This window comes from Lutra lutra, chromosome 2, assembly GCF_902655055.1.
Source record: "Lutra lutra chromosome 2, mLutLut1.2, whole genome shotgun sequence".
In the NCBI taxonomy this organism is placed as follows: Eukaryota; Metazoa; Chordata; class Mammalia; order Carnivora; family Mustelidae; genus Lutra; species Lutra lutra.
Window position 1 is genome coordinate 126,501,496 of NC_062279.1, and position 14,234 is coordinate 126,515,729.

General features: G+C 34.3%; 1 protein-coding gene across 8 annotated transcripts in view; it reads left to right on the forward strand.

Moving 5' to 3' along the window:
* Positions 1-14,234, forward strand: part of LARP1B (La ribonucleoprotein 1B) — a 141,467-nt gene that overhangs the window by 17,566 nt on the left and 109,667 nt on the right. For 7 of the 8 annotated variants that reach the window (XR_007125223.1, XM_047718414.1, XM_047718413.1 and 4 more), the window contains exons 5-8: positions 2,215-2,355; positions 6,461-6,604; positions 6,836-7,001; positions 10,626-10,770. Coding sequence is in view for 7 of the 8 variants with exons in the window: in XM_047718414.1 (XP_047574370.1) it covers positions 2,215-2,355; positions 6,461-6,604; positions 6,836-7,001; positions 10,626-10,770 (596 nt within the window). In the remaining variant the exon portion in view is untranslated. Of the gene's footprint in view, positions 1-2,214; positions 2,356-6,460; positions 6,605-6,835; positions 7,002-7,935; positions 8,185-10,625; positions 10,771-14,234 lie in introns of those variants that run through there. The other variant, XM_047718416.1, reaches the window with a different exon arrangement.

The window sequence follows — 14,234 nt, forward strand, 5'->3', positions numbered from 1 at the left end:
CTGATTTGGTTTTGTAACATTCTTGAACTATTAGGTTTTTTTTTATTTCTTTTGACTTATACTCTACGTAGTATATAATGAAGTTATAGAGCTTGGCACGGATAAATTCTTTTTTTAAAAAATATATTCTTGAATTTAATATATTCTTGAAAAGTGTGATAATTATTTTTGAAATCTGCAGTGGAACTGCTCCCTGTTTATCAGGGAGTACCTTTTTTTTTTTTCCTTTTTAAAGATTTTATTTATTTATTTGACAGAGAGCACAGCAGAGGGAACAGCAGGCAGAGGGAGAGGGAAAAACAGGTTCTGCTGAGCAGGGAGCCCAATGCAGGGCTCCATCCCAGGATGCTGGGATCATGACCTAAGCTGAAGGTAGACACTTAATGACTGAGCCACCCAGGTGCCCCTTTCAGGGAGTTCTGAGTAAATATTTTCTAAGAGAAAAATTTGGGCCAACTTTTTTTATTTCCATAGCATTTCTCCATTAAATTACCCATTGAAGAAAAAATAGTCTTTGTATCCTTTTCCATATATTTTACACAACTTTTCATGTGTCTATAGGGACAGATTATGATTTAACTGCTTTGTAAGAGCATATACTCATTCAGTGTTCTGAGCCTAGGTTAAAGTGTTTTCAGGGACCCTTAGGCAGAAAAGTTCTTTTAAACTGTTGGAAGGTCAGTAGCTGAGACAAGGTGAACATTGGGAGAAGTGACAAGAGATGCTGTGGGAGAAGTAAGCAAGTTCACGTTGTGCAGGGCTTCGGTAGTGTGGAATTAGCATTTTGAGTGCCGTGGGAAGCCATTAAATCATTTTAATTCATGGAAGTGATGTGACATGGGAGGGGACATTTTATAATGAGGTGTAATTTCCAGCCAACTTCTTTAATAATGGAACTAATAGTATACTGTATATTGAGCACTTACATGATTTTTTAAAAATATCTAATCCTTAGCTTTAGGGTAAGCATATTAGGTTCACTTGATACAATGAGCCAAGGCTAATTGCTCAAAAGTGGTTTGCAATAGGACAACCATGTGGTTGTTAGTCAAAAATTTCCCCATTCCTTAAACATATTTGTCACTTAGCTTTTTTATGCTGCTTAGATACATTAAGTCTTTTTTGATTGTCTAGAATTCATACAGATGATAGGTATGTCATTCTGCTTTAAAATTTGTCTTCTGTGTTAGTTGCTATAATTAAAAGTGAGCAGACAACACTAAAATCCAGGTTTTTATAGATAAACTCATACAAGAGTCATGAATTGACTCTCCTCGGAGCACCCTTTTTTTTTAATAAAAAAACAAAAAAACAAACCAAACAAAAGCCTTTAAGGAAAGGCTTGTTTATACCAGAGAATTTCACTGATAGAATTTATAGTACGAAATTTAAAGAGTTTTTTGATTCTTTCATATTCTCTTCCTTGTCTGTGAGTAGTTTGCAGAATTTATAGGAAATCAGTATTGTAGTTGCATACTGGTAATTCCCTTTCCCTCAATTACCGTAGTAGTTTTTCCTTTGCACATGAGTCTTGCTGTTTTAATCAAAAATATATATTGAATAGAAGACTAAATATTTTGAAACTTTACCTATGGATTCTACAAATTAAGTAATCTTCAGAATTTCACTATAGTATAACAATTACACTATCATTTAGTCAGCAAAAGAAGTTAAATTGCTTGTATCTCATCTCAAGAAAGTGTGTAGTCGCTATAAAGAGATTTATCAAATGCAGTTAGACAAATTTTATACCCTAATTTTGAGAAACCTATTTCATTATTAGTAACGCTGGGTAAATGACTATTTTGGACAGTAACCTGAAACCAAAAATGTTTTGAATCCTTAGCCAAACTTTCGGTGTGTACTTTATAATGTCTTATTAGATACCCCATTCTAAAGCGAGAGTCAGTTATTAGGAGCAGTGTATTACATGTACCGCTTATTCATCAGAATTAAAAGAGTGGACATTTTTCTTGAAAGTAAAGAAAACCAATGATATTCCATCAGCTGGCTCTTCACATGAATTTTAGAAATATTTGCACAGGTAAGTTTATCAAGGAGCTCTGTGAAAAGAAAATTAGTTCTCTACAAGAAACTTTGAGGACAAACTAAGTCTCACACTTGATTAAAATCTAGCATCCTCTCAAAATTGCAAAGCTTTAATGAAAATTATACAGTTTTGTCATTAAATGGTTTTATTTGGTTTTCTTCAAGCCAATAAGCACAAGTGGGTACCACTCCACTTAGATGATGTAAGACCAGACAGTCAAGAAAGACCAGGATCCCGGAACAGTTCAAGATGTCAACCTGAAGCAAATAAATCATCACATAATAATAGGAGAAATGATACCCGAAGTAAGTTACATTCTAAGAGAAAAATGACACTTAAGAACTTAGTGTTAATGTTCATAATTTTAATAATTATGTTTAGAATAAACTATTTGAGAATAAGTTGCAGACATTGTGCCCCATTTAACACTAAATACCTTCAGAGTATGTATCATAAGAACAGTAATGTGGTATGACTGTCCACAGGCAGATTTTCCCATAATGTCCTTTTCAATTTTTTTCCTCCTTTCCAGGATTAAATCTGAGATCATGCATTGCTTTTAATTGTCTTTTCTGTTTGGTCCCCATTAATCTAGAGCAGTTCTGCTTTTGTCTTTGATGACTTTTTTTTTTTTTTTTTACCTGAAGACTTTGGGTCATTTAGGTGGCAGATATCTCACTTTGGGTTTTCTGGAGTTTGCACATGATTAGATTTGGGTTATGATCTTTGGTAGGAATACTGCAGAACTTAAATGGTTTTCTTCTCAGTGCATGGAAACACACATGATGTTGGTTTGTCTTCTTATTGTTGATATTAATTAACTTTGAACACTTGGTTAAGGTGATGTGCTCCAGGTTTCTTTTCTTTTTCTTTCTTTCTTTCTTTCTTTTTTTTTTTTTTTAGGATTTTATTTATTTACTTGATAGAGTGACAGTAGCAGAGGGAGAGGGAGAAGCAGACTCACCAGGGAGTGAGCAGGGAGCCCTGATGTGGGGCTTGGCTGGATCCCAGGACCCTGGGATCATGACCTGAGCCCAAGGCAGGCCCTCAACTGACTGAGCCACCCAGGCACCCCAGGTTTCTTTTTTTCTCCTTCATAATTAATATGTAAATTTTGGAAATAACCAGTTTTTCATCAGACTTTTCACATGAGCTTTAGTTTGCATTGATGATTCTTGCCTGATTCAGTTATTACCATAATAATTGCAAATGCTGATTTTTCTTACTATATTATTACTTCTATATATATTAGTTGTATTCTTCCACTATAAGGAATGACTTCTGTTTTTATCCGTGTGGGTTTAGGGCTAATTTTTTGGGGGGATTATAATCCATTACTGTAATTTTTTAGTTTGATGCTTAGATTTGGGATCCTCTTACAGGTGATTTCTGGCTCTTTTTTAAAAAAGTCAACTCTACTGAGCTATGAATTATACATGTATAAAATACATTCACATATAATGTTGTTACTTAAAGATCATTTCCCAGATACATTATTTCAACAGGATTTCCCACATTTCAGAAAGCATAGAACAGTAGGAGGTATGAGACAACAATTAGAGGAGCATTTGGTTTTATAGGTCTCTGCTGAAATCTTAAGGCTGATAACTTTTTTTTCTAGTCTGATAATTTCCAAAGCATAAATGTGGTTCTGTGAGTGGAGAACGCTTAAGAAAATTTTACAAACCTTATACTACTAGTTAAAACTTTCCACTTATATTATGAAAAACCTTAAACACACAAAAAGTTGAAAGAATTATACAGTGAATACCTGTCTAACCAGGGCCTAGATTTAGTAATTTTCCTATATTTAACTCACCTTTCTATTGAATTATTTGAAAGTTAACTTGTAGGTAATCATGACACTTCAGCACTGATGTCCTAAAAAAATGCAACATCTAGGAATCGACAGTAATTCCCTAATATCATCTGGAATCTAGTTATATTTACTCAGCTGTCCTCAAAATATGACTCTAAAATTATGAAACTTGTCTACAAAAAGACATTTTTGCCTTTGTATTGTTTATTCTCAAATATATCACTTTAATGTTAAAAAAGTAATATATATTCAAAATTAATGTTTTTTTCTTACTAAATATTGGGCCCATAAGAACACATGAGGGTTTTAAAGAACAACAATATAAGCAACACTGGGAAGTCAGCACCAAGTTTAGAAATGCATATATTATCATTACCTTTGAACTTCCTTGTTTGCCCCTGGCAGTTTCATTCCATTCCTTCTCAGAAAAGAAGGCCTGAATGTTTGTTTTTTCAGTATTTTTTACATGATATTGACATTCAGTATGACTCCATTAACATATTTTTTAGAACCAATTTTTTTTTGCTTTAGTCTGATTTTCTTAGGTTATATTGCTGTGAGTCCTTTTCCTTGTCAAAGGTTATTTCACTATTTGATAAAATCTGTTGGTAGGCCTTTGGATTGTTTCAGTTTTGATATTAAAGTGCTACCGTGTACTTTTTAATGCATGTTTTCCTGTAAACATGTACAAGAGGTTCTTGGGGTAATTTATTCAGACTGCAGCCCATGAGTGTGTTATGAAATTGGTGTACTGGGTCATGATCAGGTTTTTCAAAAAATGGATAGACTCTAGAGTGCTTCACTCAAAATATATTTTTCATGATAATTTGTGTGTGTGGTTTTTTTTTTTTAGGATTTTATGTATTTATTTGAGAGAATGAGTGGTGGGCAGGGGCAGAGGGGGAGAGAGAGAAGCAGACTCCCTGCTGATCAGAAAGCCAGATGTGGGGCTTCATCCCAGGACCCAGAGATCATGACCTGAACTGAAGGCAGACACCAACCGACTGAGCCACCATGTGTCCCAACAATTGTGTTTAAATTATAAAAAAAAATTTGTATATTCTAGGGTGTAATGTATAGTAAGTCTTACTGTGGATTGAGGCAGATGTGTTTGAAAAAGAATATATTAAGATAAGCATTAAGGAGGAATTGCGGCATTTAGGTCAGTGATTCTCAATGGAAGTGATTTTCCCCTCCCCCTAAGGGGGAATTTGGCTTTGTCTGGAGATAATACTGGTTTTCACAACCGGGGTATGGGGGGTTAGTGCCTGTTACTGGCATCTAGTGGGTTGAGATCATGGATGATACTAAACATCCCCCAGCCCCCTATACTAGAGAACTGTCTGGCTCAAAATGTCAGTAGTTCCAAGGTTGAAAAACCTTGATCTGTAGGAGATATATATTGATTATTCTGAATTGTTTTTCAAAGTGGATGTGCCTGGCTCTGCTCTCACTAATGGTATATAGTGTTCTTTTTTCTGTCTTGGTCAATGTTTGAAATTTTAAGGCCTTAAAATTTTGTTAGCCTCTGGTAGATCAAATACTCTGTCTTAATTTGTGTTTCTCATAACTGGTGAGGCTGAATGCCACTTTCTATATTTATGGTCCCTTTGCACCTGTTTGCCTACCTGTCTTTTAGCCATTTTTCCCATTGAGTTACTGTGTGTGTGTACAGTGCATATGCACTAATGCATTCTATATTCTGAGTATAATTCCTATATTGTACTGCAGATAACTTCCAGTTTCTTTTCTTTCTTTTTTCTTTTTTTTTTAAAGATTTTATTTATTTATTTGAGAGGGAAATAGAAATCACGAATGGGAAAAGGGGGAGAGGCCAACTCTCCACTGAGCAGGGTGTCCAGCACAGGGGTTGGGGGGTGGGGGATGGTGGTGCTCCATTCCAGGACCCTGAGATCATGACCTGAGCTGAAGGCACATGCTTAATCCACTGAGCCACCCAGGTGCCTCTCTTCTAGTTTGTCTTGTGTTTTCATTTCCTTTTTTCTTTAAAGGAATGTCTTTACTTAAATTGAGACAACCTTTCCTTAAACATTTTGTGAAAAGTTGTTTTTAAGTTTTATATAATGCAAACTCAGTCATCTTGGAACTTCCAGAATCTTCAGTAGTATCATCTTTTTTTTTTTTTTTTAAGATTTTTATTTATTTATTTGACAGACAAAGATCACAAGTAGGCAGAGAGGCAGGCAGAGAGAGAGAGAGAGGAGGAAGCAGGCTCCCTGCCGAGCAGAGAGCCCGATGCTGGATCTGACCCCAGGACCCTGAGACCACGACCGAGCCTAAGGCAGAGGCTCTAACCCACTGAGCCACCCAGGCGCCCCTCAGTAGTACCATCTTAACAAAGGACCTCTTTATCTTTTTAGTATGTTACTTTGCTTATTAGAACGTCTTCTTTATATGTCAGTACTTCTGTAGGCCAGGGACATTTTGACAAATTCCTTTGAGATCTCCTAAATTTTTAACTATCTGAAGAAGAAGGTGGGGGAGGGGGTAGTTACCATGCATTCATAAAAATAATCACATTATTCACTGTTGCAAATTGGAATGTATAAAAATATTTTTGTTTTTAAAAGGTTGGAGGCGTGATAGAGAAAAGAGAGACGATCAAGATGAAGTTTCCAGTGTGAGAAGTGAGGGTGGTAATATCCGAGGTTCCTTTAGAGGTCGAGGAAGAGGCCGAGGACGGGGAAGAGGACGAGGCAGAGGAAATCCTCGATGTAGGACATGAATTTTTATTTTTTAAAATTTGATAGTTTAAAAAAAGTGTGCAAGCCCTTTTCCCCCCACTATCCTGTACAGTGTTTTAAATAATTTTTTTTGGTCTGATAATAAAGATGTCTTATATTTGTTATCCCTTGGAATACTTCACTTTGGGTTGTTCCTTATGGTGACTATTTCTCTTTAAGAAAAATTTGTAATCACATTTCTTTTTCTTTATTCATATCAAGTGAACTTCGATTATTCATATGGTTATCGAGAACATGGTGAAAGGACTGATCAGCCATTTCAAACAGAACTTAATACCAGTATGATGTATTACTATGATGATGGTACAGGTGTACAGGTGTATCCTGTGGAAGAAGCATTGCTTAAAGAGTATATTAAACGCCAAATGTAAGTTGGACATAGATGTCCTACATCAAACCTTAACATTATTGATAGTGAATACATTATAACACGTTTTCTAAGCTGTTTATTAGTAAAATTGGAAGATTTTAGTGGTATATTTTTGTAGAAAATGTTAATACAACATGAAGTTTTTTTTTTTTTAAACTTATATTTGGCTTATATTGTGTTATATAAGACTCCTGGTTTGTCTACTGTTCAGGTATTTCTCTGTTTAAAGGGTATTAGTTGAAAGAGTATTGTCAGGGTATAATGCATGATTAAATATAAATATAAAACTGCTGTGTATATACATGAAGTTGAACAAAGCCTGGCTTATTATTTGCAAATATATTTTTATATTGAAATTTGCAAATGAACATAAATAGCAAAACATGGTGGTAGATATTTTTTTACTTTCTTAGCAAATGATTTCAGAATTCTAAGTTTATTTTTTTAACTTTTAAGTTCTCATTCTTTGTGACACATATTGAAGGGGAACTACGTCATCTTTTTTAGTTCAGACTTTTTACTCTAGTTCTCATAATTGCCTTCTGAATACTGAAGCTGAAGTTAGAATATTTTATTGTCTTTAAGAAAGAAAAACCCTAGTACCTATTAGTACTATAGGATGTTTCGCATATTTATGTAATGTATTTATTGGTGAGAAAAATGTCCCCAAGTGATTTGCATAACCAGTTTGCTGAAATTTGATTATTTTTTGTTCTTACAATGTACAGGAGAAGGCTATTTTTGGAAGGGTATAAGCATCTTAAAAACATCTTCCTTTAAGAAAGAAAATTTACTGTTACTAGAAAATAGTTTCCTCATCAGCATCATCCAGGCATCTTCCTGGGATGCCTTCATGGTGGATTTGATTGGCTTACATACAATACGAGGCAACTTGTTTATTTTGTTCTTGCTTCTTCTGTTACAGTTGACGCAAACACTGAAGAAAAGGGCCTTTTTATGGGCAGAAAGTGCCTGGCATGTGGCTATCAACTTCAAACCACTATTCCTGTCTTTTTTGTAACTCTTGCTGCCAGGTCCCTTCTGAGACCTGACAGTGGATATGCAACTCCATGTCAGGATAATCGGCCTCCAATGTGCTCATACAAGTGAGGGAGGAGCAGAGCTACATCAGTGTTGAGAAAATTTCTGATCATGCAGTGTAGAATCCAGAGCTTCTAAGGTAGGACATGATAATGTCCCCTAGGACACTGAACAAATGTCAGACACAGCATTGGGCATGACTCCTCTTTTTTGTTGTTATTGTTTTAGCAGTAGGATTTTGGCAGATGGTAGAGCACTAGGTTTAGAATGGATCTTTACTGTTATTGTTCTTTGATTAGTGGAGTCCTGCTTTGAGGAGTCATGATTTTGACTTTGTTTTCCTTGAGGTTTCTCATAGGTAGGCTCAGGGTTTACATTTTTTCTTTGAGAAGTTACTGAAAAACTTTCTTCATTTGTGGAAAAGTGTGCTAAATGTATTTTGAAGTAAGAAGCTTAACTATATTATCGATGATAGAATTTTAAAAATAATTTTAACTGAAAAATATATTAATAATTTGTCATTTTTGTGTCAGAATATTAAAAATTTAAGATCTTGATTATTTCTAGCTTCTGAATCTGGCATTCAGATTTAGAGATGAGTAGTTTGTAGCCCATTAGAAGTTTAAAAAAGTATACCCTATAGGTAATAGGGTGATTTATGAATTTATTCAGATACTAAGGTTTTCACAAAGTACACTAGAATAAAAAGCTGTCTTATTAATGATTCAGAGAAGTTTTTGTCTAAGAACAGTTTTAACTTGTGACTAAATCAGATGTCCTCATTTGTGAAAATTTAGAATTTAAGCATGTATATTTTGTGCCTACCACGTCTGGCACTGTGAAAAGGACTTTTGATGTGTAACAAAAATTAGAACACATGTGTTATGTGCCCACCACATGCCAGGCACTGTGAAAAGGGCTTTTTTTGAGGTGTAACAAAATCTGAATGTTTATTTCTTTAAGACTAAGATTTTTTCTTCAGTGTTTAAGATGAATAAATGATTTACTGGTGTTACTGAGATGTCAGGTGTATTTCACTGATCTCTAAGGGAGTTTTTTTTTTTTTAAAGATTTTATTTATTTATTTGACAGAGAGAGATCACAAGTAGACGGAGAGGCAGGCAGAGAGAGAGAGAGAGGGAAGCAGGCTTCTTGCTGAGCAGAGAGCCCGATGTGGGACTCGATCCCAGGACCCTGAGATCATGACCTGAGCCGAAGGCAGCGGCTTAACCCACTGAGCCACCCAGGCGCCCCTCTAAGGGAGTTTTGCACTTCAATAGTTGGGTAAATCTCTGAGTATAAAGGAACAACTTGAGTATTTACATTTCTAAAGATTTTTTTTTTTTTTCTCCCAGTGAAAAGTGGCTCAAAGCCATTCCTCATTTATGGGTGATTATTTCTTCAAAGTTAGAATTTGACCTAAATATTTCAGGGGTATCTTTATTTATCTTTAGTCACCCAGTGTTACACCAAAGTATATGATTTAGTATCCTTTCTCATAATTTGCCACCGATCTTTGAAAACTGTCTCTGATTTGGAAACATTATAGGATTATTAACCTGTAGGCCATATTATCATTGGTGTCATGTATTTCTTTTGTATTCTTTTGTGTATTTCCCTCCATTATCCTCTTGGTTGCTCTATAATTCTTTTCTTACTTTTCTGTATGGAGGCTGTAATTTTAAATGTGTTTCTCAAATGCCATTATTAAATATATCTATATTATCTTTGTATCTTGGAACTTCTACTTATTGATTATACAGTTTGTCCACTTAAATTTCTCTCTATACTTTCCTAGAGAAGATAAAGGTATTTAAGCTTTTTTTGTATTTTTACCCCCATGTATCTCATAGTATCATAGATATTTCTTGTTTAGCTATATACTCTGTTCACTCTTAATGTCTTTTATAGTTCTCTCCATCAAAGAAAGAGGGAGATCTTGCAAATATATAATTGTGTGTGTGTGTGTGTGTGTACACCTGTGCTCGTATATTCACTAAATTTTTACTCAGCATTTTGCTGATTGCTGGGATTCAGAAATACTAAACAATGTCAGTACCTTGTCAATTTAGAAAACAAAACAAAAACTGTAATCTACTTTGTAAAGTTAACAAAGAATACTTCCAAAAATAATGTACTTCTCAGTAATGGGGAAAAAGTTGAAGGCAATCTGTTGACCTATATTTAGTCAGCTAAATGAAGCAAGTTAAAATAGTTTTTAACGAAAATTTTCACTTAATTGACTCATTTTACAAAATCAGTTATTGAACTCTTTTAAAGTAGAAAGCTGGTTAATTCTTTTTGCTTAGATAAAGCTGACCTAAGTAGACGTTAATATTAGGTTTTTGGGAGTGAATCAGTATTCTAAATGTCTTTCTACTCATGGATAAGAAATTATAAACTCAGTAGGGTTTTGCTCTTTCTTGTATTTACCCTATATCTAAGTTGTATTAAATCTATTTGTTATTAATAAAATAATTTTAAAACTTTATAAATAAGCCATAGATATTTTTATTTCCTGTTGAATACATGAAATAAAGGTAATCTTTATTTCTTTTTGTTTATGTTTCTTTTTTTCAGCGAATATTACTTCAGTATAGAAAATTTAGAACGGGACTTCTTTCTTAGGAGAAAGATGGACGAACAAGGTTTCTTGCCTATTTCCCTGATTGCTGGTTTCCATCGTGTTCAGGCTCTCACTACAAACCTTAATCTCATTTTAGAGGTAATTATTCATGTACAAAACAGTTCCAAAACAGCTGTACTTTCCTAAAAGTGCTCTAAAAGTAATATGTGAACCTAAAAGTGCTCTAAAAAGTAATATTAAACACCTTAAGGAAAAAGCACAAAAATAATCTTTAGTTGCCTAAGGCTTAGACTGCATCTCATGGCCTGTTTTCATTTTATAAAACCCAAATAAATGCCTAATCTTGGAAACCCCTCAAATGGGGTTTACTAATGGTGTTTCCACGTATTTCTAACCTGATCCTTCAAACTTGGACCTTCTTGATTGTGCTTGGTCCTTTAGTCTTCTCAGATTGCTGCAAAATAAAATGTATTTCTATTGATTAAAATTTTTAGGATTTTTCCTGTGCTATAATTTAAAACTGTTTTAAATTATAATAATAATATAATATAATGATATATAATTTATATATCACATATCATATATAATAATTATATTAACACATAATGATGTAAATAATAATATATAATTATAGTAAAATTATATAATTATTCCACTTGTATTCTTAATGCTTTCATTAAATTTTTTGTCTGTCCTATTCTAGAAATGCTGTGAACATTTTTGGTTTTCTGTTCCCTATATACATGTAAACAAATTTGCCCTTTTGCTGTAATTTTGCCAGACTTGCATTCTTGTGCCCCTGTGTAGCCAGTCCTTTTTCCATACACAAGCCCTGGAACCATTGATTGGATTTTTGTCCCTTTAGTTTTGCCTTTTCCAGAATATATAAGTAAGTTACATGTTTCTAGGTAGTTTGTAGCCCTTTATTTCTGATTTCTTTCACTCAGCATAGTGCTTTTGAGATTTGTGTTGTACATTATCAGTAGTTTGTTCTTATTGTTGATTAGTATTCCATAGTGTGGATGTACCACAGTTTATCCATTCACTTGTTGGTAGACACTTAGATTGTTTCCAGTTTTTGATCATGAGTAAAGCAGAAGGGTCTTTGTGTGGATATATGTTTTCATTTCTGTTGGATAAATATTGAGGACTGTGATTGCTGGTATGTATTGTAAGTATATTAACTGTAAGAAGTATGTCTAAAGTGGGTTTGACCATTTTGCATTCCACCATTTTGTATGAAAGTTCCATTTGTTCTGTAGCCTCATCAGTATTTATTTGCCATCAGTGTACCTTTTGTGTTGAAATGCCTGTTCAGATATTTTGCCTTTTTTTTTTTTAATCAGAGAAGGGTGAGAGCACAAGCAGGGTAGAGGCAGTCAGAGGGAGAAGCAGGCTCCCCATTGAGCAGGGAGCCTGATGTGGGACTTGATTCCAGGACCCTGGGATCATGACCTGAGCTGAAGGCAGATGTCTGCTCAATGAACTGAGCCACCCAGGCATCCTTATTTTGCCAGTTTTTAATGGAGTAAGAGTTCTTCTGAATACAAATCCTTTGTGTTTTACAAATATTTTTTCCCACTCTTTGGCTCATCTTTTTATTTTCTTAACAGACTTCTTTAGCAAATTTTTGTGAACATGTGTGCTCTGGGCTTTAAAAACTAGTTACAGGAAGATTTAAGATTTCAAAAACAATAAAAACTAATGATTTGTTATTTGTTGATATGTAATTACTGAGTGTTTTATGAAAGAAATTATTTCAAGTACTACCATTATTACATTTGTTTATATATGCCATCTAAATAGTTTCTATTTTCTAAGAAAACTTAGTTTTTTCCTGCAAAGCCTAGTCTTCAGAAAAATATTATGATTATATTCATAGTAGAATGAGTTTATTAACTACTGCCATCATTTGTGCTAAAGCAAAGATATATCTGTCATTATATATATATAAATATATTACAAATTTATAATATATATATATATATAGTCATTTTCAGTGAATTTGTTACTGATTTCCCCCACTCTCTGTAATTCTGTAGGAATCTGGTTATAATTTCATTACTGTATGGTTTTTTTGGTCTCTTGGTGTCCCCATTAAGTCTGCCCACATAATTTTTAGGTTATTGATTATCAATCTGTTTCCTTATAATTTACAGCAGTAGGGAAGGAATAGTTAAAAGGACTTTTGCTTTACTGTTATGAATTGACATAGTTAAGCATAGTGATTTAGAACAGCATAGGCTGCATTCACTTAACATTCATTATGCACCTACCATTGGTTACCATTGGTGGGAAAGTCGTCGGTTTTCTGTTAAGAATGTAGAATTTCATTGGGCTTTGCAATATAAACATACTGATTTAGAGTACAGACTTGAGAACGAGTATATATCCTTGTAGTTTTGTGATCTTGGGCAATGTCTTGAGACTTCTGCAAAGTGGAAATGATAACAATACGTACTTCATAGGGTGTTGAGGATGAAATGTTTAATGACAGTTTCTGACACAAACAGCCCTAAATAAGAATTTTCTATTATTGTTAGTCTTCAAGGATGCCCTTCTATTGTTCGCTCCTTTTTTTGGATCTTCATTTCAATACATCAACATCAACATTTTGTTATATGCATTTTGATATGCTCAAGCTTTCTTTCCTGAAGAACTATGAAAAGCAAAATATACCTTAGTTCACACCCCTATCTGTCCCAGTTGAGGTTTTCTACATAGCCAGTCTTACTGAATCTGTTTCCCCCCATTCATTTGCGGCTCATTATATTTTTTTTAACTTGATATATATATATTGTAATAGGATTGTTATTATAGTGATATTTATCACATAATTATAGTACAGTATTGTCTATAGTCATTATACTGTGCATGAAATCTCTGTGGATTATTTACTACTTGTTGCCAGTTAGTACTCTTAAACAACACCAGTCTTATTCCCCCACCTGCTATTTCCTGATAACCACCGTTTTATTCTTTTTTTAAATGAGTTTCACTTTTTTATATTCCACATACAAGTGATATCATACAGTACTTGTCTTTCTCTGACTTACCTCATTTAGCATAATGTCCGGAAGATCCATCCATGCTCGTGGCTGAATAATATTCTGATATATATTTGATACATATGTATTTGATATATATATGTGTGTGTATATATGTGTGTGTGTGTGTGCACACTCGCGCTACATTTTCTTTTTTTTTTTTTTTTTTTTTTTAAATTTTTTTTTTTTTAAAGATTTTATTTATTTATTTGACAGAGAGAGATCACAAGTAGACAGAGAGGCAGGCAGAGAGAGAGAGAGAGAGAGAGAGAGGGAAGCAGGCTCCCCGCTGAGCAGAGAGCCCGATGCGGGCCTCGATCCCAGGACCCTGAGATCATGACCTGAGCCGAAGGCAGCGGCTTAACCCACTGAGCCACCCAGGCGCCCCCGCGCTACATTTTCTTTATCTCTTCATCTGTTGATGGGTGTTTAGTTTGTTTCTTAGTTTGTTTCCACATCATAGCTACTGTGAATAATGCTGCAATAAACATGGGTATGCAGGTATCTTTTCAGAATCCTATTTTCGGGCGCCTGGGTGGCTCAGTGGGTTAAGCT